The sequence below is a fragment of the Camelina sativa genome, chromosome 18, assembly GCF_030686135.1.
Source record: "Camelina sativa cultivar CO46 ecotype springtype chromosome 18, ASM3068613v1".
NCBI classification, from domain to species: domain Eukaryota; kingdom Viridiplantae; phylum Streptophyta; class Magnoliopsida; order Brassicales; family Brassicaceae; genus Camelina; species Camelina sativa.
The window spans coordinates 12,151,725-12,178,904 of record NC_141897.1 but is presented as its reverse complement, the minus strand read 5'-3'; the positions used below and the strand labels follow the sequence as shown (position 1 = coordinate 12,178,904).

Below are 27,180 nucleotides of genomic sequence, written 5' to 3'. Positions count from 1 at the left end.
GAAGTAGAATTCAATAATCCCTAAGTGGGATATAAAGCTAAAGATTAACATTACCAAAGAATAGAATAAAATCTAGCTCTTATTTATTCATTTGATTTGTAAAAAAATCATACCCTATATATAAGAGCAATTTTATCTTCATAGATACATCTAAACAAAGAGAAAAAAAAAATACTTCTAGCAATATCTAGTGACACCTCAAAACAATGCAGGACAAGAAACATTTACATATTTTCATTGCCATAGCAATTGTTCTCTTAATTGCGATGGCAGGTAACTCACTTACAACCCCAAGAAACTGATTTGAGTTCCATTATATATATATATAATTTTTAATTTATTGGGATATTATATATTTTCGGGATCTAATTAAAACTAAAATAATACCTTTTAATTAAATAAATATATATGATTGTATTAATTAAATAAATATATATGATTGTACACAATCAGAAAAATACACCACCTTGCTGGTTTTTGTGAATTTTTAGTGTTTAATCATGCTTGACGTAAAGCTATCTAAATATAAACATGAATGAGCTATTAATTAGTCTAGACAATTCCGTGATAGAGAACTAACTAGAGAGATTTTCAAAAATACTGTTTTTGCTATGTCAATTTTTAAAAATATTTGTTATGTTGTTTATTTTCAAATATACTTTTTCTACGTATAAATTAAAACAGCTAAATTCTAAACCCTAAACTCTTAATACTAAACTTTAACCCCTCAAAACTATATACTAAATATAAAATAGAGAAGTTAAACGTAACAAAAAAAATTCTAAAAATTAATTAAACATATTGTAATTGTGTAAAAAATGGTAAAAATAAAAATGTTAAAAAAAAAGAATATTTTTAAAAAGGAATATTCCAAAATAGGTATTTCTAACAAATTTTCAACTATAACTTTAACTAGAGTTTACAAATTAAGACTAAGTAATCAAAAAGAACGGACATACTACGAGAGTGGTTTGTGTAACATATTATGATCATACATTAATTAAAAATACTTTCTTGTAAAACTTCTATTTTCATCAACCATACTAGATTTTCATGATATCTTTTACAGGTAATATAAACGCTATTGACGTTCATGATGCTGTTTGTTTTCGGTCAACGTGTACAAGCGTATGTGATGAGATTTGCTTAAGCAAAGGGTTTGAAAATGGATGGTATTGTGGAACATTTAGACTCCACACTGGATGTTGTTGTCTAAAAAATAAGGAACTCTACAAAAAAATGTCTTCATCAGAAAACTAAACATCTATCTTGACTTTCTTCTTTCTAAGAATTTTTTAATGTTATGGTATTAATAAAATTTTACATTATGTGAAGAAACATCTTATATTTTACCTTTCGGTTTTACAAATACGCTAGATGCGTGTAGACTGTGATAATTGTATATGGAAACGACATTGCATTTTTGCAAATGCATAGTCCCAATTCCACTTTTTAGTTACTTTTTTTTCGAGTCAAAATGTTAAAAGTCCCTAAAAAATTTCTCACAATCTCAAAACTCTCTTCTTTAAAACTATTTTCTTTTTCAATTATTTTTAATTCCAGAAACTGGTATTTTACTATGATACCCTAAAAAAACAAAACAATTACGTTGAAAACCTGGGTTTAATCCACCCACCCAAGTTCTATTGGATTTAATCCAATATATATATAAAAATATACTTAAAAGAAAAAAATATAAAATTAAACTAGATAAATTTTTTAATTTCATCGTCTTCTTCCTTTTCTCAAACTCTTTTCGCTTTCTTCGATTTCAACGGTAGCGGCAATGAACAACGACGGCGAAAACGAGCGATCTTTGGAACCAACCTAGAAAGAAGAAACGATGGCTCCATTCTTCTCTTTCAGAACTCGATCCAATCCCTAAAATCTGAGAAATTTTTGAAATTAAAACTGCAATCTCAAAATTGATTTTGTGAAACTTGAGAAAATAGGTATTTTGCTATGGTGTTCAATTAATAAGGTAGATGGGTCTAAAATACAAGTTTTGGAATTATAATTGGTGAATTCTGGGTTTATGTTCGTATTTGAATTTTTGGATATAACTAGTATAACTAAGTAAAACTAGTATAACTAATTAAAACTAGTGTGATCTTGAAATATTAGTAAAACTAGATAAAAATAGTAAGATAAAATGGTTTCAGCAGCATTCACACCGAATGACTCAACGACGATGAACAACTCAACAACGATATGTAAAAACAACGGCGGCGATGACAGACTCAACGACGATGAACAACTCAACTGCGAGTGATCTCTATAACCAATTCAGGAAGAAGAAACGGTGGTGATTAACGACTCAACGACGATGAACAAATCAACGACGAGCAATCTCTGTAACCAATTTCGGGAAGAAGAAACGGTGGTGATGAACGACTCAACGACGATGAACAACTCAACGGCGAGTGATCTCTGTAACCAATTTCGGGAAGAAGAAATGGCGGTGATGAGCGACTCAACAATAAGAAGAAAATCCGGAGTGACGGCGGCGATAAACCAAATCGTGAAGAAGTACAAGCCAACCGTGAGTGACTCCATCGACTCAATGATAAGTAGTTGGATTTGGTTGAACAAGTAGAACTAAAACTCATTCGTTTTGGTTACGAAGAGATTCATGATTTTTTTGTTCTTATTCAGAATTGAATTTTTGGGTGTTAAGTAATACTAGTATATATAGGTACAACTAGTATGTTTTTGTAATGCTGATAAAACTAGATAAAACTAGTCGTATTTTATTTGTAATTAACCGTTTGTTGCAGATACAAAAAATAAAACCACACGTGCAGCTGAAAAAAAAAGTTAAAAAAAATCTGAGAAATTGTAACGTGTATAATATATGTGTTCACACTTAGTGTTCACATTTAGTGTTCACACATAGTTACTTCTTACATAACAACCCAAAATTCATATATTTTAAAAACTTTCGTTCTTAGTAAACATTTAAACATTACTTTTGACGTTAACTTGTACACATATTATTATATTATCTTTAAAATCATTTTATGGATGTTCAATTCAGTTTTATCAGTTTTACCAGTTTTATCATTTTTATTTTTGTTATAGTTGTTTTACTCTGTTATGACAGAGCAAATATACACACCAAGGGAAAGGAAAATCAAACATTACTAGATTTTAAAAATAAGTTTTATGATAGTTGTGACATAACCAAGAAAATAGTAGTACAAACTAAAAGATCAAACATGAATCAAACAAGGGTGTTAGATGCAATTTCATCATCCTTTGAATGTTGCTCAACTGTGACTTTCAACAAACTTAAGTTTCTTGTAAATCTTTGCTTTTAACATCAACAAAGTTATATTCGTCACATATGTTTTGAGCATTATACTATATATGTGACATTCACACTTAAAATGTATATTGACGTTCTCTCCCACTGTATTCTGCCAAAAAATTCTAAAAAAACTCAATTAATAATACTACTAGTTTTACTGGTTGTAAAACATTAATCAGTATTACCAGTTTTACTAGTTATTCTACATTTACTAATATTACCAGTTTTATCAATTTTACCCAGTCGAGATAGCTGAAAATTGAATGGTTTGAGGTTCTAATCTCTACAATTCACAACGATTCAACAGTAAAATTTATTTCTTATCAACTAAATAGCTCAATCGACCCATAACCCATGGTAAAACACCCAATTTGCTAAACATCTCAAGCAAAATCTAAACTAAATTTCCAAATTCAAAACCTAGCCCTATTCATCAAAAATTTTATTTTTATGTTGAAGAACGCACTTGTATTTTGAAGGAAAGCTTGATACAACTCGAAAAAGTTGAAAAACGGTGGCAATGAAAAGTTCCGATAAAATATCGGCGGCAATGGAGAGCTTCGGCGAAGAACGACGGCGACTAAGGAAGAGAAGAGATCGGGAATGATTTTTTTTTTGTTTTTTGTTTTTATTTTTGTTTTAAAAATAAAAATAAAAATAAAATAAAAAATTGAAAAAGAAAAGAAAGGTATTTTAGTCTCAACAAATTTTACTAAATGAGAAAGGGGTATGGAGTATAGAGAAAGATAAGAGATTTGTAAAAAATTTATAGGGACTTTTGACATAGATTCTCCTTTTTTTTCTTTGTATTTTGCATTTGAGGGTCTTATTTCAAATAATCTAGGTTATAACTTTTAAAATTTTCAATATAGCACATGGCCCAATAATTTTTGAGCGTGATCTGATTGTATTATCTATCTAGTAATTCATAAGTCTTATATATATAAAAATATTAAATCAGTATGTTGCATTATTATATAATATATTTTAAAGAAAATTTGGAAAAAGCCACTATTTAGGTGGAGGCATTGTCTGATATGCTTATGGATTTAGACACTTTCATAAACATATGAAGACTACTTTGTCGTCTTCTTAAGTTTGAAATTAATTTTATTATTTTAACGAAATTGATTATATATAGATATATAGGTTAAACTGTAAAAGATTTTTTTTTTTTTTTTTAACCAAAAAGTTCCTTTTATATTTGATATTAAACAGCTACATCCATCAAACGGAGAAACCATGTTGGAAAGGCAAGTTATTACAACAAGCTTGATAACATAACAACATTACATTACAGCATAGCCACTAAGATTAGGTAGATGATAGCGAAGTAAGCCTGTCTTCATCACTCTCTCAGTAAGACCAACCTTGCAATGAGATCATTGTCGCTAGTCTTACAGCATACATCATAAGCATGAGGAATGTCAGAGACTTACTTATCACCACATCATCATCAAAAGGATTTCACCAAGTTCTTCTTGAATTTCTTCCACGACCTTGAATCTTCAACAAAATAGCCAGCAGGCCCAGCACCAAGACACCACCAAGTGTAGCAAGCATCAACTGTTAATCTAAAGAAACGATAAGATTTTTAAGCAACCTAAAAACTTAAACCAAAAAGTAAACTCTCAGAGATGAGAGACAGATAATTCTCTGAGAGTCAAGCTTTGTTATTAGATATTCATGGAGGTTCATGATCCACTGGATAGAACCTCACTCCTGGGTCCTTTCTGCAGTGACGAGTGTTCCTTTAAGGCTCCACTTGAATTTGTTTCCCTTTCTTGCGTTTAGAGCTCTCACCAATTTCATATTTTCCTTTTGATGTCCTTCCTTTAGGTAAAAGTGAAACTGGTGAAACCTTGATGGAGGCTAAGCTTGGTGAAGGGAAATTTTGGAGAGGATTAACAGCTAAGAACTCCTCCAGATTGGGTCCAGAAGCAGAAGGTCTCGGCGGCTGTGAGATAGGGGAGTAGGAGGAAATCGCCAAACTCTGATCTGAATGATTTTCTGCCTGATAGTCGTTATGAATGGAGAACTCTTCTTCTTCCCAACCAGGAGCCAGTGGAACGTCTAGGAAATCATCATTAAAAGCCGGGGGAGCCAGATACGGGCAGTGATCAGAGTCATGATTGAAGCGACAACAGTTAGTGCAAACCTTTTTGAGTTTTTCATCCTCAAATCCGATCATGGCTCTTTCCCCTGATTCAAATCTTACTTTTCTAAAAAACCGAAGGCGGTTTGTTATGTCAATTCTTATCTTAACCCTGCGAAAAGCAATCTGGATAGTAGTCTCCTCATTAAAATCCTGAGTAACAACCTCATCAAGAGTATTAGCGATGAACCTAACAGTTGTCTCAGAAACATAAGGCAAGGGAATACCTCTAACTTGAACCCAAAGGTCAATATAGGTAAGGAAATCCTCTCCAGGAAAGTCTTCCCACCTTTGAAGAGCAACTACCCAGTTATCAACCACCCAAGGGCACCTTCAGAGAACTTCAACTAAATCAACCTCTGATCTGAACCGGAGCTGGATATAACAGTCATCCAAAACACGTCCATGAACCCTATCAGATAGACCCCATTGAGCAGGTAAGGACGATATGACACGCCGAAGGTCTTGGATAATGGGGTTAAGAGGACGACCAATTAGGCTCAGTCTGTTTCTAGCTAAAGCTCCAGCATATGCAACTACTGATAATTTAAACTTATATTGTCTTTCACCTTTTTTTTTTTTTTTTTTTTTTTTTCGCGATACCGTTTTATATTTATAATAATAACACATACAAGAGAACTAGTGTTTTTTGGAGCCAAGGAGTGAGAATGAAAACAAGCATGATCCAAACATGATCCAAGATAATCAGCAATTATAAGAGAAGTTTATTGCTAAGGAGCTTGAAAGTGTGAGAACCAGTGGTGAAGATACGTTTGTTGAGCTAGTGTTGTCGAGTTCGTTGCTCTTTCAGCATTATCCAAACCTATGAGGCGTTGCCTTAATAGTAGTTGAACGTCCTTCTTTAGCCTGTCTACGGACCAGTAGGATGAAAAGTGGAGTCGTGCATTGCGTTGTGACCAGATGTTGTAGAGCAGTGCCTGGAATAGAATATTACATATCAAGTTGAGTTTCCTGCCGGTGGTGGGGGATTTTATCCAGTTTATATATCCTTGGAAGGTGGTAGGGGCTGGCGGATGAAGATGAACATAGAAATCCAACCATAGGACCGCCTGTACCACAACCACACCATTCTATGCAGACACGGTCAAAGAATAATATTCATAGGCCTAACACCAAGTTTAGTCTGGTTGCTACATCATCCCCATCGATTCCAACTATGGTGGCGGAAGCACTCGTGATCCGAATTGGCGAGCTGCAATGGTTGAGGAAATTAATGCCCAACTCCGAGAACACTCTTTGGATCTCACACCTCCAGCTTCTAATCGGAATGTTATAACCTGTAAGTGGATCTTCACTCTTAAATATCATGCGGATGGATCTATTGCTATGTACAAAGCGCGTCTCGTTGCACGAGGGTTTAAACATGAATATGGGATTGACTACTCATAAACTTTTAGTCCGGTGATTAAATCAACTACAATTAGCCTTGTTGTGGAGATTGCTGTGAAGAAAAATTGGGTGATTCATCAAGTTGATATCAATAATTCCTTCCTACAAGGCACTCTACATGATGAGGTTTATGTCTCACAGCCTTCCGGTTTTGTTGATCGTGATCGTCCTCATCATGTCTGCAGATTACGGAAGGCTCTCCATGGGTTGAAACAGGCACCACGTGCTTGGTATCAAGAATTGCGTCACTTCTTGCTTCAATCTGGTTACAAGACGTCGGTTAGGGATAATAGCTTGTTCGTCTATAAACATGCCCCCTCTCATGTTTATGTTTTGGTGTACGTAGACGATATCATAATCACGGGCCCTACTTCGCTGGTTAGTGCTTTTAATTCCTCTCTTGCTCATCGTTTTTCTCTCAAATACCTTGGTCCTTTGAGCTATTTTCTGGGAATTGAAGCAACACGCACGTCCTCTGGTCTCCATTTGATGCAACGGAAGTATATTACGGATCTTCTGGTCAAAACAAAGATGCAAGATGCCAAACGTGTTCCCACGCCAATGTCGTCGTCCTCTCAGATCACGGTTCTTTCTGGTACACCTCTTGCAGATGCAAAAGAATACTGCATGGTTGTGGGAAGCTTGCAGTATCTGGCTTTTACAAGACCTGATATTGCATTTCCTATGAATCGGCTTTCACAGTTTATGCATCGACCTACAAATGCGCATTGGCAAGCCGTGAAAAGAGTACTACGTTATCTTGCTGGAACATGGTCTCATGGTATTTTCCTGCGTCGTGATGCTCCTCTCACAATACATGCTTTCTCTAATGCGGATTGGGGACGTGACAAGGCCAATTATGTTTCCATGAACGCTTACCTCCTCTACTTTGGTGGTAGTCTTGTGTCATGGTCCTCCAAGAAACAGCGAAGTGTCTCCCGCTCTTCCATAGAGGCGGAATATAGGGCCATTGCCAACACGACATCAGAACTCAAGTGGATTTGCTCGCTATTGACGGAATTAGGTATTGAAATACCAATGGCGCCGGTAATATATTGCGACAACATTGGAGCAACATATCTTTGCGCCAACCCGGTTTTTCATTCGAAGATGAAACATGTTGCCATCGACTACCATTTTGTTCGGGAAAACATTCAATCTGGGACACTCTAGGTGGCTCATATTTCAGGGGATGACCAGATTGCTGATGCTCTCACCAAACTGCTTCCACCACCACCGTTTCTGGACTTGAATTTCAAGATTGGAGTCAAGAAACTTCTTTCTTGAAGGGGCGTATATAGAAGAGAAGTAAAACAGAGGATATATGTGTAATTATGATTGTACAAAACCAAAACGTAAATGACTATATATAGTGTAAAAATCTCTATCAATGGAATTAGGCTTTCCTTACAAAGATAGTGTTTAAGTTTAACTACCTCTAATTAAGTCCAAAATGTTAAGTTTAGTCAAAATGCATATTTAAAAAGTGCTATACAATTCAGCCCCATTATATTCTTGAATAGCCTTCGATAGAAAAAGGGAATCTCATGTTTTGATTTTTAGAAAGTTGTTTCCATAGTAACAGAAATATTAGTTATATGACCCCATACCTATACGATTTGGACCTTTCAACAAGATAGTTTATTATTACTAAAAGTACGTTATCAAAATCATATACAAAATCAAACACATAATAACGTATCAGTTTTTAAAAATAATCTTATAGTCATGTCTGATACATCAATTTATTTAATAAAACTTGAATAATTGAATTACAACTTGGATACAAACTTCTTCAACTGGTCTGGAGCATCTTTAACATGGTCTGGTATAGGTAAACCGCAAAAGAGAGTAACCCGGGATGTTGATACCATTATTTTCTCTTCCGATTTCTTGGTCTTCTTGGTTTTCCATAACCGGACCTCCCATACCTACAGTTACATACAAATTATTTCATTCTATATTATAAGCTTCTCGTTAATTTGAATACTTGTTTGATTATATTCGTATAGTAATTAATATACACACCAATCTCGTGTTATATTATATTAGGTTGTATATTCAATATATGAAATAAAAACAAATATTTGCGTTGGTTGAGTCAAGTGCATGCTAAAAAAAATAAAAGTAACCCGACATCTTGGTACACCTGCTTGTCAGTTTTCGGGCCGGAATAGTTTACAACTCAAACTCTTTAGTTATGTCATTTCACTAATATTAAGTTTTTTTTTTTTTTCATTTTTGGTGAAAAAACTAAGATTTTACCGAGTTTAGGCTCATAATATTAATCTTTAATTTTCTTAATGTTTCTACCATTTCATCAAAAACAGATTTCAAATTTTAAAATTAAATTGTTTAATGAAAAATATATATTGACTTTATGGATGAACAAACAACTTATCTCTCTTTAGGTACTTAATTTTTTTTATTTATCAAAGAAAATTCTCTTATTGTGAAATTGCAAAATTACATTATCATAACTGCCAATTTTTTTATAATATAAATAAATATACACAATGTATGTATATACGTGTGATCAGTATATGTATAGGTTACCTGAATATTTTTGCCAACGTTGACCGGATAAGATTCGGCGAAAACCAAATCACCGAGAACAGCAGGTCGGAGGTGGTGAATGGAGAGATGGATACCGGCAACACGTTTATAACCAGATGCGATTCCGGCGCCGAGACTGGCGAGTCCCTCGGCGATCAGAGCTGATACGCCGCCGTGCAAGACTTTGAACGGCTGGCAACATTTGTCAGTTACGGTGAGGTGGCCGGAGACTCTGGTGGCTGAGAGCTCTTCATATACAAATCCTAAGATTTTAAGCGGCTGATCAATGATATATTCCGGCGAATTTGGATCCATTTCTTAGGTTTTAACTTTTAATGATCGATCAAAGCTTTTTTCTTTCTTTTTTCTTTTTGGAGGTTCGGCGTCGTCTGATTTTTTTGTTGTTGTTTATTTGCTATTTTAAGAACTTATTATTGGGCTTACTACTGGGCTTATTGACAAAAGGCTTACTATTTTGTTAATTTGAATTTAAGTATAATTTGATATTTGTCAATCAATTAAGAAATTTTAATTTTTTTTTGAGTTATTCATTGGAATCTCCCCTCATTTACTAAAATATGGATCTTATCCAACACTAATAAACTTTGAAAATCTTGGTATATTAATTTAATTTGATATGACTTGACTTGCAATAAGAAACAAAAAATTCAAGATATAAACCATATATGATCAACACACATATACTCTATGGAAATTTTAATTTTTGAAGAATCTAAACCACTTAAAATTGATTTTTAAATCATTTATCAATAAATCTTCTTTTGACTTTTTTAAGTCTTCTGCAAAAACACTATATGGTAGCAAAAATAATATCTAGCGTTTCTTTTTCTAAATAATTAAAAGAAACTTGACTTCAGAAGGATGTAAAGCTCACATGGTGATATACATAATGTTTAATTTCACATGGTGATATACATAATGTTCAAAGCTAACAAACAATAATGTTTAATTTTTACTTTTTTTTCTTTCATCGAGATTTATTATTTATTACAAATTATAAGAAATGTTACATAGACGATTGTACCATGAACAATTTATTTGGATCATCTTAAATTCACTACCTAAAATGCTTCCTTCTCTATGTTCATGTTTGACATATTGAATGATCCATGATGGACGACTCTTCATTGTGTATGTGAAATCATGGCGAAAGTCTCTACCTGCACATTACTCGAAATCTCACGTAAATTTACTTCCATTAATCTGCATAATTGCATTATCTGGAATTCGAACTCGAATCCTAGATCTCTTAGAATAGAACCATTGATTAATAATTTTTAGTCAATCATTGGATAAAAAGGCTTACACAAACAATTTTTATTTTAATATTAGAATTCATATTTTCTTATTTTTCTAATGTATGTAAAGTACACATATGTATTATTGTATTAACTTACATGTTGGGGATACATCGGTCAATTCAAGGTTAATTCTATCAACAAATTATTCTAACTGTTAGTTGAGTGGTTAGTAGAATATGTTATTTGAATATATCAATGGGAAAATTGAGTTGCATACTAAATTACTCTATATAGAACCCATGCCGAAACATATAAAAGATATTTGAATAATATTTTTATTTATATATATAATAAAAATTACACATATAAAATTAGGGATTAATTAGTAATGAAGACATTGGTATGGGAAGAATCATGAGATTGAAATCTAACTTTGCAGCAACAAGCAGCAGTCTTTGAGCCAACGTCCATACGTACACAAGCCCCTCCTTTGTATCCTTTCGATTTGCAAGCTGCATCGCACGTCTTTGTGTTTGTACATTCCCCCGGTAGACAAGGTATCATTTGTCCTGTTTAGTTTAATACACAAATACTGTCAAAATTCTATAAAAATAGTAAACACACGCCCAAAAAAAATTCACAAAAAAATACGACAAAAATGATAGATCCACGAGAGAATTTTGGTTTTCTTGGTTTTACGATTTTATATAAAATAAATTATAAATGTCTAGACCTAAGCATGACCAAAATTAAATAATCGTATTTCGGACCGTATCTAAACCATAATCGAATAAAAGCCATAAATGTTAATTGAAAATATATGGTTAAATTATTTTAATTATAACCGTTAATTAACCGTAACCGTATCAAAATTATTGGTTGACCGCATAGTTAAACTGTAATTTTTTTTAAACGTAACTATGTTTAAAAAATAATAAAAAATACTAATTATTATTTATTTAATTGGATTATATGATATATAGAAATATGAGTACACTAAAATAACATATTAATCAAAATAAATAATATCAATCATATCATATCATCAAATAATATCAACTGTATCATATTATCAAATAACCATAACCGTACATAACCATAACCATTTTAACCGGAACCGTGTTTAACCGTAACCGTTTAAATGGTTACAGTTAAGCTTAGACAAAATTTCTAACTGTAACCGGTGGTTAATAAACCGTAACCGTAGCCATGCCTCTAGACCCAACAAATAAAATAAAATCTACACGAAAATTAAATATATTTTTTCCAACTGACATTGTCTTTTAGTGGATAGTTATTAAAATATCCAAAAACTTATAATTTGTAGCATATATTGAATATGTCATCTAATTGAAAATACTTAATAAATTTTAATGAACATATAATAACATTATTTAACAACTAATTAAAATACTAATCTTATAATGGAAACTTTGTTGGAAAAATTTGTATTTTTCTTAAAATGTGAACACAATATTTAAACATGTAAATATAATACGCCTACCTTTTTCTTACAAAAAAAGAAATAATACGCCTACTTTTTTTTCGGAAGGAGATAATTTACAACTACAACTACAAACACAAACACATTGCTTTTTGGTATCTAGATAGTTTGACCTAAAACGTAAAATTAACATCCAAAATGTCTTCAGAAACTTCAACATAGAAAATCACAGTGATATGTTGAATGATGATTTTAAAATGATTTAATTATAAATAACTAAGTAACCTGAAATCATTGGCAGAAGAATGAGAGGAAACACCATTAACGAAAATGGCAAACAAGATGAAATTTTTTTTGTCACCATTATATACAAACAATGGGAAGTGTGACGCTAGTGTTTGAGAATGTTCTTATATTATTATTATATGACAGTTTGATATATATATATATATATAAATAAATCGTAGTCTTTTTAATTAAAACTTTCAACATTTCTTTCACATTTGACATAACTAATATATATATGTATATATCTATAGCTATATATACATATATCAATATAACTTTTAAAACCTTTTCTTTAATTTATGAAATTTAGTTACTTTCTAAAAAAAAGGACTCAGAAAAAGATGCTTTTAAAAACATGATTTTGTCTTCTTTTTTTTTGGGACAAAACTATCTTTTCTTTAAATAATTAAATTTCATATATTTTCATATTAATAAATGAATGTAACATCTATATATTTTCATAAAGCTTTAAGAAAAAAAGAATTTTGTGTGCTATATATTCTACTTAAATCTTCATGTATTCATGTTGAACCGGTTTATTTAATTTTCCTAATTAATCAGATAAATTAAAAAAGATAGAATTAGTTCATTTTAATACCTAATATTAAATACAATTAAATCTATATTTATATTTAGTTAATTTTATTAGAAAAGTTCAAACATAGTAAAATAGAAACCAAATGAAACTAACAACAGATAAGATCACATATATACAATTTTATTATATTATTAATTAACTAATTTACTAAACACATTAGGTTACCGAACCAAACCGTTTGGGTCGAGAGATAACATAAATGAATGGTTGGAAAGTAGAATTGGGTCGGTTTGAATTATGTTGGTTCAGTTTGGTTTGATTCAGTTTGGTTTAAATGCCCACCCCTAATTGAAAGAACAAAGAATGAGAAGTAAATAAATTTATATATGTACTTAACATGAATATCATGCACATGCTTTATTGATGTAAAAGAGATTTTGATTTCCACATCAAACATATTTGAATATAGGTTTTTATTCATATAATAAAAAGCACATAGATCTACTGATAAGCTAATTAGTAATGAGGACATTATCAGATTTGAAAGATTCTTGAGATTTAAAATTAGGATTGCAGCAGCAAGCACCAGTCGTTGAGCTAAAGTCCATGCGTACACAAACCCCTCCTTTGTATCCTTTTGATATGCAAGCTACATTGCATGGTGTTGAGTCCGTACATATCCCCGATATACATGGTATCATTTGTCCTGTTTGGTGCATAAATATACACATTGATAAGATTTTAAGTGTAAACCTATTAATTGTTGAAATGACTTTTTTTTTTTTTTTTTTAACTTAGCAATGCATGTACTATATGTTTCTAATTATTATTTTTGTTTTCTTCTTCTTCTTAATATTATTATTAAAATAACGAACATTAGACAGCCTTTAAAATCAGAAATTGCTACCTCCAAAAAAAATACACAAAAGTGACATTTGAAATATTTTTCACATCAAAATAAATAGTACATGCATTGACACCACAACTTTTGTGTGTACAAGACAAATACTTTATTTTGAAAACCACAAAAGTGACATCTGAAATAGTTTTCACAACAAAATAAATATACAAAAATAAAACTTTATTTTGTTTGACATTTTTTTTAGACCCAAGATTTAAATCTTCAATAGAGAATTCATTTTAGGGAATTTTTCAGAAAAATACAATTTTCATAAGAAATATTGCCAAGTTCATTACAATATCAATGATTACTGAGGAAAAACTCAAATTTTTAAAAGTACACAAGTAAGATTTCCAGTCAAAGTATACATCAAAACATTGACACCACAACTTTTTTTTTACAATAAAACTTATAATTTGATTGTAATTTGTATTTTTTTTTATGAATTGATAGTTTTTTTTTTTTTGATGCAAGCATAATATTGAAAACGTAATTACATTTTTCTTTTTTTTTGTGTCAAGCTTAATTTTTCTGCATGATATTGTCAAGACCTATGAATTTTGCATATGAAATCATCAAACTTTTAGTAAATAAATGTGTTACCTGAAATAATTGGCAGCAAAGAGGGAGTAAACACAATCAACAAAAGTAATGAAAGATATGAAAATTTATTTGTTGCCATTGTTTGTGTTGGGAGAGGCTCGTTGTTGGAATAAGCTTTACTTTTTTTTCTCTTTTTGTCAACGAATAAGCTTTACTCTCACTTTGAAAAGAAAAAGAAAAAAACTAAAGAGGAACAATCTTCAAAATAAATGGTAGAAGAGATTATTATATCATACAAAAATGAATACAAGTTAATATATAGATAAAAACTATTAGGTATGATATAATTGTAAATCTTATTTTATGGTAAGAATTAATTGAGGGATTCCTTCAGGATTTTAAGCTTTTAAAGTTTTGTTGAATTTTTGAAAAGAAAAGTTTCAACATTCAAACGTATTAACATATACAGATTTATGACCTTTTCTAATATAAATGATAAGATACTTATAAATGATTGTGTATATGGGTCTATATATATATATATATACTAGAATTTGTCCCGTGCACATGCGAGAATTTAATTTAAAAAAATTTCTATAAATATAAATTTTTAACTTTAAATATAATCATTCAAACTTTTGAGAATAAAACTATACAAACGCTAAAATTACTTTACTAAATGGTATGAATTCCTTAGTACTAATAGCTTGAAAGTGGTATGTATGAAAGTAAGGCGGTATGGCTCAAATGTTGCGATCTAAGAGTGAGATCGAGGGTATGGATTCCCTGTTGTGCGAGGTTGTTTTGGTCGCTAACACCAAAGGTGGTTTTAGTTAATTAATCGACACCAATCCCCTATTGTCAAGGTTGTTTTGGATGCATACTTTAGTTTTGTAAATAAAGTGGTGTAGAGATATTAATATTACTTCACCAACATAATTGGAAATAAAGTAAAATGTTTAAAAGAAAAACATTATTAAAACTAAAGTGTTGTAATGTCCAGACCGCCATCTTTTAGTGGGCCCCTATGTACAATCCCAGTCCATGGTCCACTTTTCTTAACGGGTTTCACGTTCTTTCACTAGGTCCGTGAGCTTATCTATATCTGACGGTCGGTTTGCTACGTTCGGGAGGTTTAAAGACTTGTTACCATCCCTACAAATCACCACAAGATCTTTCCCTGTGTTTTGTCCTCACTCGCACAATTCCGACAGTCATTTCTCTGAAAGTCACCCATCCTAAGATGGGTTTGGCTCTGTAACCACTTGTAATGCTCATACCGCCACTTTTTAGTGGATCCCATGTCCAATCCCAGTCCATAGACCCACATTCCTTAATGGGCATCACGTCTTCTCACTAGGCCTGTGAGCCCATCCATATATGACGGTCGGTTTGCTACGTCCGGGAGGTTTAAAACTTGTTATTGTCCCTACAAATCACCAGATGATCTTTCCCTCTGTTTTGTTCTCACTCGCACAGTTCCGACAGTCACTTTCGCGGAAGGTTACCCATCATAAGACTACTCCAGCTCAAGCACGCTTAACTCTAGAGTTCCCTCAGGACCCCTGACCAAAATGATAAGTGCACTTTGGTAACATAAATGGCTAAATCAATTCTTTTAAACCTCTACGCAAGTCTCTGAAACCGGGGTGTCACAAGTATCATCAAAGATTCATTTTAAAAAACACATGCATAATTTATACTACTTATATATATATATATATATATATATATATATATATAAACATAATTCTCAGATGAATCACCAAAATTATGAAAATGTCATCCATCCATTTTGCAAATAGAAAAGAATTAGTTGTTTAATTATTGCTATTACTCTATTAGAATCACTTTAAAATAATGAGAATATTTTCATTGTATAAAGACTCTTTTTTTTTTAAGGGTTAATAAAGACTATGTCTTATTATTTTGTTTATTATATTAAGGTAGAAAAATTTATTGTACAAAAAGTCGAAGTTATCTTACTATTCTTACATTGCCAAAACAAAATTATATACTAATTATTTTTTTCACCTAAACATGAATGACTTAGATTTGAACTTGACTAAACGGTTAATAAAGACTCTTTCTTATAACATTGTATTTATTATAAGGCAGAAAAATTTATTGTACAAAAGCCAAAGTTATCTTACTATTTCTTACATTGCCAAAACAAATTATATACTAATTAATTTTCCACCTAAACATGCTTGACTTAGATTTGAACTTGACTATATCAAGAGCTTCAAATCTCTAGAACTATTACTACAAAAAAACTGATAAAAAGCATTCACTCTCATTTCACCAAGATTATTATTTTTTTAAAATGGAATTCCGGAGATCTCCATACAATTTCACTGGAGTTTTTATCATTGTCTTATTTTTCGTCACAGGTGAGTTAACTATACAAAATAATATTAGTGCTTCTTATTTTCAAGATATAATCTAAAATTATTTACAAGTAGAATATCAAATTTAGGAAATATTATTTCTTCCCCCCCACACACACACACAAAATAATTACATTTTTGTGCATGCTTGTTTTTTCCTTCAATATAAATTTTAGTAGGTTTATAATAGTAATTAAAATATGTTTGCGGCATATTGATGATATATAATGGTTGATTTTTGTGTTATGGATATAATATTTACAGGATTAGACTCAAGATCAGAAATATATGATCCAAAGTGTCCGGGTATATGTTCACCTGGAGTTGAACCAGACTGCAACACACTTTGCACTGGCATGGGGTTTCCTGGAGGCTACTGTAAAGGACTAACGTGTTGCTGCAAACCTAAATCCTCTAAACTCTCAAATATCCTCCCTCCTTAATTTTTATATTTTGTAATCTCAATTACTCTATTATATCTTTGAATAAATTCTAATAAAACTTTAAGCTTCGGTATAAAACAACTAATATTCAATAGAAAATTGCGACATCACTAGGATTGGGTAGACAGACTTTCCCCAAAATTTTATTATTATTTACAACTTTTGCATTCACATGGGAAGCATGGGAAACTGCTTAAAAAATATAACATTTTTTGGTGTGAGTTTATATATTTTGCACAAATATATATATATATATATATACGAAATATATCAGAAACATTATATACAACTAGATTTTTCTGTAATATTATACGAAATAATTTTGTATTTCGAATCAACAAAAAAAAATTACTTCAAAATAATAAATGTCACCAAGTGGGTGGCGTTCTAGTGGCTTTGGGAGAGTTAATTTACGCCTTAAGCATGGTATTATCAACTACTGACCTCGATTGACGGGAGATTATATATGGGCAATGGTGCCGAACTTCCATCTATATTATTATTTTTGAAGTAAATTTTGTGTTATGTTCTTGAAGTTTTGGTTATTTAATTTGTTTTATTTATAACATTAATCTCTAACTATTTTTCTGAAACAACAATTCCTGAAAACTCATTTAATGAAACTAATAAAATTGACCTTATTTGATACGTTTATTGTCATACAAAGCTTGACAAAATCTACATGTCGATTGTTCCAAAAACAGCTATACGCATTCAATTTTTAATCTCATAAAATTTTCAAAATCTATTTTAATCCCCTTCAATTTTAAATGACACAACCGAATATATATATATATATATATATATATATATATATATATATATATATATATATATATATTTTGAATTATATTTTGGGTTTTACTCTTAAAATTATCCATATTTGCGTAGTTAATCCTTACAATTATGTCAAAATAGCAATAACTAAATTATTCTTAAAATCGCGAAAAAAAATATTTCTAACATCTATATTATTATTTTTGAAGTACATTTTGTGTTATGCCCTTGAAGTTTTGGTTATTTAATTTATTTTATTTACAATATTAACCCCTAACTATTTTCCTAAAATAACAATTCCTAGAAACTTATTTAATGGAACTATATTAATCGAACAAATTTATTTACACTTATTACCATAATAAGCTTGACACCATCTATACTTTCTGATGTTTCAAAACATAATTCTACGCATTAAACTTTTAATCCCATAAAAATCTTCAAACCTATTTTAGTAGATCTTTATAGACTGTATGATCTCTTAAATTTAAATGACACAACCGAGTTTGAGTAACAAATGATTACAATCACAATAATTATTATAACGTTAATAAAGTTCATAAACACGAGAACCCAACTTTTAAAAACTCAATAATCGGGTATATTTAACTTTAGCATCAAGAAAAACATTTAATATAGTATATACCGTGTTAAGAAACTGAATATTATTCTGCGATAATGTTATCAACTCAAATAGGAAAACACTAAAATCTCTCTTTTATTGCTACGGATCGTAAACTCCTTGCTCATCATGCATTTTCCATATATAAATATCAACTTCACAAACGAAACATAACACACAACCAAAACCACTAATATGACGGTTTTGAAACACGGGTTAAACCACTAATATGACGGTTTGTTGTTATATAGTGGGACATGTTATTAACATGACGATTTGAATTAACATTAGTATAAATATAAAATATTATTAATTCGGTTTTGAAACACGGGTTAAATCTTCATTTAATTATTTGGTCAATACCACTAATATAAAAAAATAAACATATTAAATCAGGGTAATTTAACTAAAATTTTATAAAACAATTAAATCATTGATAAAATTGTGACTTAATTCGACAATAGCTTATAATTTACATATTTATGTATTTATTTCCCCTATTATTGTTCTAATAATTGACAATCCAAACAAAATTATTATTTAATTAAACAAAACAAACTAAATATAGAAAACAAAAGAATTAAAATGTTATTATATTTAAAAAAATTGTCCTGCGGTGTACCGCGGGTTAAAATCTAGTGATTTATCAATAAGTTAAAAAAAATTGGGGTTTTATTTTTTATATCACAAGCAAATGTCTTGTTTATATTTAAGAAGAAAAGAGAAATAACTATTGTAAATTTAAAATGGATTAACCATCACATATTGTTTCTTTAAAGATAACCACATTTATAAATTTCAGAGATGCCAAAATATCCAAGGCGAAGTTTGGTAGGAGTTAAGATGAGAGGCTAAGATTCCTGCAAACTGAAATACATCAGAAGATGATGCAACGTATAAGTTGTAGTAAGTTCTAATGAATCCTATCTATTTCACAAAATTGGTTGAACTCCATGGATGTAAACTCTCCTCCTATTTCTACACAATTACCTTAAACTTCTTAAACATCACGAATGATTCTTCTTTAAATTCTCCTCTTTATGTTTACAACCTATCATCCAAGACTCATTAGTTAGATGATTGGACTAAGTGCAAGTGAAAGTACGCAATGATCCTTGGATCGAGCATCCATCTTGGTTCCTTTCAAAACTGGTTGTAGCTATTAAGGATGATGATAACTAAAAAGATCACAAAACAGCATTGTTGTTAGCATTTTCTGGTCGCCAGAAAACAAAAAGATGGTTGCAATGAAAACTTGATTAGTAAAAACTAATTAATGAAACATTCTTGAAATAAATTAGAAATATAGTCTCAACAATTTGTAAGAAATAGAGGTTCGTTTGAGATGTCCTATTCAAGTTGTCTCTTTCTGTGTGGGAAGTTTACATCTTCCTGAGTTTTCCTGACTCTGAAAAGTAACTGCTTTGAATCCCACTGTCTAATCCGATTGCTTGAGGATTGCACAACTCTAGTCCTTGCACAAGACTGAAAGCCAAACTTGATGTCCTCAAACTAGAGGTAGTAGCACCACCTGTGTTCGGTCGCTTTTTAGCATTAAGTTTAAGCTTCCTTGAAACACGCAGCCTATTGCTCCTAGCCTGACCAAGCATTCCATATCCATCACCGTATCCATCACCAAGAGAGCTCTCTTCGGGTGTACCAAAGGCCACCCTGTTGGTTAACTTTCTCATGTCTGTCACTTGATACCTTTCTTTCCTTTTTCTTAGACGGATACCACCCCTTCTCTTTTTAGGCTCAGAATAAGGAACAAGAAGTGGCTTAGGTTGCCTTGCAGGAGAAGGTTCTTGCCACTTACCAATAGTCTTGCTGATTACTTCCTTCAAAGCTTTCCCTTTTGTTCCAGATGGATCTCCTCTAGTAGCGTCAACTCTAGCCGCCAAAGTCGATTTTGAAGCCAAGAGCCTGCTAGCGCGACTTCGAAGTCCAGGAGGCGTGCTTTGGAATATTTCTGTCTGCTCTAGACAACCCACACGAGACTGTGACGTTGCAGTAGAGAATCCAACTAGGTTCTTCCTCTTGTGGCCAAGAAGTAGAACATTACAGGCAGGCATTTTTGCAAGTGATGATAAACCTCCAGCAGTTCCCATGAGCTTGGCTGCAACAGCACTCCCGACAATGGCCGAGAGATTTGGTGCGATATGTCCCATCTTGGTTTCAACAAACTCAAGAGCCTTCTTTCTTGCGGAGTCAAGATCAAGAACCCGATCACAAGCGTCTAACGTCTTACGTAGGACATCACCTGGCAGTGGGTTCCCTTTTGTGGTTAAAGAAGCAAGTGAAAGAGCAATAACAGTCGCTGGTCGAAGATCAAGGTCATCCAGATCAACAAGGGTTGTTAAATCTATCTCATTCCCAATTTTTTTCACAACACGGGCATAATCGATTGGGTCATGTACCAGCGTCTCAAGCTCTTGGAACTTAACTTTGTACTTGTCGAGGATAAAGTTGTGGATGATGACAATCTCATTCTCAATATCAACCAAGAGCTTATTGCAATCCACAATTAGTTTGTTGTATTCAAGATCATCTTCGAATATCTCTAAATCCTTTCCGAGAGCCGCCTGTTCCACTTTCTTCATTGTATCAGCGTATCTCTGAGTTTTCTGTAGCTTAGAAACGCTCTCGAGATCATCATAGTTAAGGATTTCTTCTAACTCTGCCATGTCCATATCAATATTTTCTTCCTTGTCTCTTCCATCTTCTAGTTCGGTTTCGTTATCAGATAAGTCGTCCAGATCTGTGTAAAAACAATCTTCAAGAGTTGTCATATACTCGGAACGCAGAAGAAGCTTTAGTGATTCTCTTGTGGATTAATCAAAAAGCACCTTGTAAAAGCTTCTTTAATCTCTCTCTCACGTCTATGCTTAGGTCTAGCCGTCTGCGGCCTTAGGTTTGGTTTTCTATCAAAACCTAGGACCCACGATCCAAAGGAAATTTCTTTTTATTAATTAATATTTATTTCCTTTTCTCCATTTTTATGTCCTAATCTTTTTTTTCCAAGTAAAAGAAGATTTATTATGTCTATATTGTTTTATGATTTTGAAATCGACCGTAACCCGATTTGTTTCACTTTTTTTTTTTCGATAAAAGGAGACATTTTATCTCAAGTTTCACATTCTCATGTTGTTATCAAGTTTCAGTGATGTCTTTTTTGTCTCACTGAAACATGTTTTGTAGAGATGCTTTTGTACAGTACATTATTAATTTTGATTTCCCGGACCTTAGACAAGACAATTTCTTCAAGTTATCCAGCTGTTGCATAGCCAGTAGCGAACCAATCGAATCGAATGAATGGCCTTAGATGTTCTTTGTGATCGGAATCATGATTGCTTTCGGTAGTAAAAAACGAAGATACTAAATAAGAAAGAACGAGTTTGTTTATTTACTTTGCAGGGGACGAATTGAAAAGATTAGAGACAGAAATGGGAATCATTATGCGATTTATCTATCATAGGTCACAGGTAAAATTTGACATTGTCTTTGGCTTCAAACATTTAATGTTCCTGGAGGAGTCTTGGACCACACCACTGATGTACCGATATTTAGATTTCGCTTGGTAGATTTTCTCCCCACATTGTCATCTTGCTTTATACGTCTCATCTGCTATTGCAAAATGGGATACAGCCATGCAGGCTTCTACATCAAAGTGTACGATGACGATGCTCACGTAAATCTCGGTCAGTTACGTAAAGCATTCATGTCTTTCAAGTTTCAAATCAAAGTAACTTGTCATATCATCTAGGAAAGTAAGTTACCACTCTCTTTTTTTTTTTCATATTTGTAAATCCTATCTAACACATTGTTAAGCATTGGTAATACGAACTCCCTAGGATGAAACTCTGATGGAGGCTGATGACAGGTAAGAGGCGACGTGAATTGATGGTGATGATGCACAAGTGGATTGCGAGTGACGGCAGGTGATGTTCGAGAGAGAAAAGCAATGATTCGATGGTGAGAAGTGTTAGATGGTTATATGGATTCGAAAATAAAGTGAAGAGTTTCTTAATCACAAAGTGTTTAGAAACTCGGAATCATGAACGCATTCACGAGTTCGGATTGAGAGAAGAAATATTCAACAATACTTGTTACATAAAACTTCTTCGCTCCCAAACAAGGAGGCGTCGCTTTTGGGTTTTATAATCAACCCTAGGGTTCGACACTCCAAACAATAGGAAGTTCAAAATAAAACAACAAGGCGTGTAAAGGAAATAAGAAAACAACGAAGCGTCTAGGTGATCTGTAGTAGTACAGAAGTCACTTGTATTAGTACAGAAGTCATGGTGACTTGTACATTATCCCCATTGGTAATGACTTCTAGATAACTCGACGTAGTGATCCATTTGCCTCATTAAAAACCATACCGAGAAAACCCATTGGGACAAAACTCAGCTATGGGAAAAAGAGTACAAACTTCACACCTAAGTTATCTAGTTATCATTACCGGGTGAAGTCTTCAGGGTGGATATGTTGAAGAATTGGATCCTCGGTAGATTGAATGACCCGTCAGCTATGAGTGCATGAGCTTCCTTGGCCATCTCCTTAGCTCTTGAACGAGTGATCCTTCCCACGATCTCCGGTTTCTCTGCAACTTCTGTCTCCTTGTTGGCCACGATCATATAATCCTCCCCCTCTTCAAAAGGATTTGTCCTCAAATCGGGATCTGCATAATAAGGAAGCAAGTCAGAAACATTGAATGTTGAAGATATATTATACTTACCTTTCTTGATGACTTCAAATGGACCATCAGCTCGTGGTAGAAGTTTGCTTTTCCTCTCTTCTGGGAACTTATCCTTGCGTAGATAAATCCACACCAAGTCTCCTTCTTCGAAAACGATCTCCTTTCTGCCCTTGTTCGCATGTTTCTCGTACTGCTTGGTTCTTTTCTCTATGTTCTCCTTAGCTTTAGCATGTATCCTCCTGACCTGTTCAGCCTTTTCTTTGCCATCAAAGTTACACTTCACACTTAAAGGTAAAGGAATCAAGTCTAGAGGTGATTGTGGATTAAAACCATAAACAATTTCAAAAGGAGAGAATAGAGTAGCAGAATGCTTAGCGTGATTATATGCGAACTCTACGTGTGGTAAACATTATTCCCATGACTTGAGATTGCTTTTCACTAAGGTCCTGAGGAGTGTAGATAGCGTCCTGTTCACCACTTTGGTTTGCCCATCTGTTTGCGGATGACATGTGGTTGAGAATGATAGCTTGGTTCCGAGTTTAGCCCATAGCGTTCTCCAGAAGTGTCCTAGAAACTTAGTATCTCGGTCTGAAACTATTACTTGAGGTATTCCATGCAGGCGTACTACTTCCCTGAAAAACAAGTTAGCTACAATAACAGCATCATCGTCTTGTGACTGGCAATGAAGTGAGCCATTTTGCTAAACCTGTCAACCACAACGAAAATCGAATCTCTACCATTCTGGTTCGAGGTAAGCCAAGAACAAAATCCATAGAAATATGAGTCCAAGGTTGAGAAGGGATAGGGAGAGGAGTGTACAAGCCGTTGGGTTGTACTTTACCCTTGGCCATTTTGCAGATATGGCACCTAGAACAGACTTTCTCAACGTCTTTCTTCATTTGAGGCCAATAGAAGTGTTCTTGCAGTCCAAGTAGAGTCTTTGACACTCCGAAATGTCCAACTAGTCCACCTCCGTAAGCTTCTCTAATCAACAGTTCCCTTATGGATCCTCTTGGTATGCACAATCGATCCTTATAAAATAGATATCCATCCTGCCTATAGTAGTTTTCAAAAACAAACTTATGGCATTTGCCATAGCTCTCAGCAAAATCGATGTCAGTCTCATAAAGTTCTACTATTTTATCAAAACCTTCAAGCTTAGAAGACAAGGTAGAAACGAGAGTGTACCTCCTGGATAATGCATCTGCGACTACATTATCCTTACTTTTCTTGTTTTTAACCGTGTAGGGAAAAGTCTCTATGAACTCCATCCATCTGGCATGTCTCTTGTTGAGCTTATGTTGTCCTTTGAGATGCTTCAAGGACTCATGATTAGTATGAATAACAAACTCCTTTGGCCACAGGTAATGCTGCCACGTTTGAAGAGCCCGAACCAAGGCGTACAGCTCCTTGTCATATGTAGGATATTTTAGCGTCGATCCTCCTAGCTTCTCACTGAAGTAAGCTACTGGCTTCCTATCCTGCATCAAAACAGCACCTATACCCACTCCGGAGGCATCACATTCAATCTCAAAAATTTTCATAAAATCAGGAAGTAAGAGAATAGGGGCAGTGATAAGCTTCTCTTTTAAGGCTGAAAACACCTTCTCTTGTGCTTCCTCCCATCTGAATCCTACATCCTTCTTGATAACTTCTGTAAGTGGCGCTGCAATAGTACTGAAGTCTTGGATAAATCGCCTGTAGAATCCTGCTAGTCCATGAAAGCTCCTGACTTCTGCCACGTTTTTGGGTGTTGGCCACTCCTTAATAGCCTTGACCTTCTCATCGTTCACTCTAACTCCTTCTGCACTAACAACAAAGCCTAGAAAGACAACCTCAGTAGTACAGAACGAACATTTAGAAAATTAGCAAAGAGGGATTGAGAACGAAGAACATTTAGAACTTGGCGAATGTGTTCTAAGTGTCTTCTAGACCTTTGCTGTAGATGAGGATGTCGTCGAAGTACACAACCACGAAGACGCCAATGAAAGGTCAGAGAGCATGATTCATTAAACGCATGAAGGTGCTAGGAGCATTGGTGAGACCAAATGGCATGACTAGCCATTCGTAGAGCCCTTGCTTGGTCTTGAAAGCTGTTTTCCATTCATCTCCTTCCTTCATTCTGATCTGATGATACCCACTCTTCAAATCGATCTTTGAGAAGACTGTTGACCCACATAGCTCGTCCAGCATGTCATCTAATCTCGGGATAGGATGTCTGTACTTCACTGTGATATTGTTAATAGCTCTGCAGTCAACACACATCCTCCATGAACCATGTTTCTTTGGTACGAGCAAGACTGGTACTGCGCATGGACTGAGGCTCTCTCTGATGTGTCCCTTGTTCATCAACTCTTCTACTTGTTTCTGCAGCTCTTTAGTCTCTACAGGATTGGTTCTGTAAGCTGGTCTGTTCGGTAGAGCTGAACCTGGTACCAAATCGATCTAATGCTCTATCCCACGTATTGGAGGCAAGCCTGGAGGTATCTCTTCTGGAAATACATCCTTGTACTCCTCTATAATCTCTATCATCTCGCGTGGAAGCTCTCCTGCTGGCTTGGTACTAGCGAGTGTCTCTTTGAACTCAAATGACTGCCTGTTGGTGTAGCCATCATGAAACACTCTTCTGTCAAACTGCCATGGTCTTCCCAAAAGAATATGACTGGACTTCATCGGAATCACATCACAAAGCAGCTCATCTTCATATTTCCCAATTGTGAGTTTCACTACCACTTGCTGTGAAACTGTTAAAGCTCCTTTGTTATTCAACCACTGTAGCTGATAAAGTCTTGGATGTGAAGTGGTCTTGAGATTAAGCTTATGTACCATCTCTTTACTAGCAGCATTAGTACAGCTACCACCATCAACGATCAAGGTGCAGACCTTGTCTTGAACCATACACCGGGTGTGGAAGAGATTCTCACGCTGCCCTAGATCATCTGGATGAGTCTCAACACTTAAAGCTCTGCGTGCTACTAACATCTCTCCCATGACTGCTGGTTCACCTTCTTCACCTAAATCAGACTCTGGTTCACTCTTTGAACTGTCTACAGGCACAATCTCTCCTCCTTCTTGAAGAAGAAACATCTTCTTTTAGGACAGTCTCTGGAATAATGCCCCATCCCTTGGCATTTGAAACACCTGATATGACTTGTAGAGGTGCTACTTTTGGGCTTGAAATCGATCTTAACTTCCTCTTTGACTGTGTCTGTCGCGGGTTTGCTGTCCTTGGTGAAGGCGGGTTTACGGAACTCTCTTGGCTTGGGAATGTTAGGCGTAAACGTTGACCTCACTCCCTTTCTCTTGATCTGTGATTCAATTAGCTCTGCCTTATGTACCATTTCTTGCACATCTTCATAGTTCTGCAGCTCTATCTTGTCTTGAATCTCTCTGTTCAAACCTCCAAGAAACCTAGACATAACCATGTCTTCACTTTCTCTCAGATCAGCCCTGATCATAAGCGTTTCCAGCTCCTGATAGTAGTCTCTTACAGACTTAGTGCCTTGAGTGAGACGCCTCAGCTTGTTAAGAATCTCTCTCTAGTAGTGTGTAGGCACAAACTTCTTTCTCATCTGCGTGACTAACTGTTCCCATGTAGTAATAGCAGGCTCTCTCTGTCGATGTCTAGTGAGTCCCAACTGCTCCCACCACAACAAAGCATAGCCATTGAATTCAGATATGGCTATCTTCACCTTGTTCAACTCATAGGTACCATGAACTTGAAAGTTCAACTCCATCTTCCTTTCCCAGTCTAGATAAGTCTCTGGATCATTGGTACCATGGAACGAAGGATACTGAATCTTGAGATGATTCAGCTGCTGCCTCAAACGATCATAATCCCT

At 33.7% G+C, this 27,180-nt stretch overlaps 4 protein-coding genes and 2 pseudogenes across 5 annotated transcripts; 2 read left to right on the top strand and 4 right to left on the bottom strand.

The window, feature by feature from the left end:
* Positions 1 to 206: 206 nt before the first annotated feature.
* Positions 207 to 1,260, top strand: LOC109130444 (defensin-like protein 76). The gene is made up of 2 exons (XM_019240007.1): positions 207 to 273; positions 1,070 to 1,260. Exons 1-2 carry the CDS (start codon positions 207 to 209, stop codon positions 1,258 to 1,260), a joined length of 258 nt encoding a protein of 85 aa, XP_019095552.1.
* Positions 1,261 to 5,063: 3,803 nt separating this feature from the next.
* Positions 5,064 to 6,555, bottom strand: LOC104763251 (uncharacterized; annotated as a pseudogene).
* A 1,946-nt stretch (positions 6,556 to 8,501) lies between these two features.
* Positions 8,502 to 9,824, bottom strand: LOC104760877 (1,4-dihydroxy-2-naphthoyl-CoA thioesterase 2-like). Its single transcript, XM_087498106.1, has 2 exons — positions 9,432 to 9,824; positions 8,502 to 8,806 (listed from the first exon to the last, which is right to left on the bottom strand). Exons 1-2 carry the CDS (start codon positions 9,744 to 9,746, stop codon positions 8,648 to 8,650), a joined length of 474 nt encoding a protein of 157 aa, XP_087354232.1. The 5' UTR covers positions 9,747 to 9,824; the 3' UTR covers positions 8,502 to 8,647.
* A 3,595-nt stretch (positions 9,825 to 13,419) lies between these two features.
* On the bottom strand, positions 13,420 to 14,676 carry LOC109130443 (putative defensin-like protein 83). Its single transcript, XM_019240006.2, has 2 exons — positions 14,468 to 14,676; positions 13,420 to 13,669 (listed from the first exon to the last, which is right to left on the bottom strand). The coding sequence occupies exons 1-2, from the start codon at positions 14,544 to 14,546 to the stop codon at positions 13,476 to 13,478; spliced, it is 273 nt and encodes a 90-aa protein (XP_019095551.1). The 5' UTR covers positions 14,547 to 14,676; the 3' UTR covers positions 13,420 to 13,475.
* A 1,964-nt stretch (positions 14,677 to 16,640) lies between these two features.
* Positions 16,641 to 17,318, top strand: LOC147922805 (putative defensin-like protein 80). The gene is made up of 2 exons (XM_087500084.1): positions 16,641 to 16,800; positions 17,062 to 17,318. Exons 1-2 carry the CDS (start codon positions 16,734 to 16,736, stop codon positions 17,238 to 17,240), a joined length of 246 nt encoding a protein of 81 aa, XP_087356210.1. The 5' UTR covers positions 16,641 to 16,733; the 3' UTR covers positions 17,241 to 17,318.
* A 2,560-nt stretch (positions 17,319 to 19,878) lies between these two features.
* Positions 19,879 to 21,566, bottom strand: LOC104760875 (U4/U6 small nuclear ribonucleoprotein Prp31 homolog pseudogene; annotated as a pseudogene). The gene has a single exon (XR_015589364.1). The product of XR_015589364.1 is annotated as a U4/U6 small nuclear ribonucleoprotein Prp31 homolog pseudogene (transcript).
* Positions 21,567 to 27,180: the final 5,614 nt, after the last annotated feature.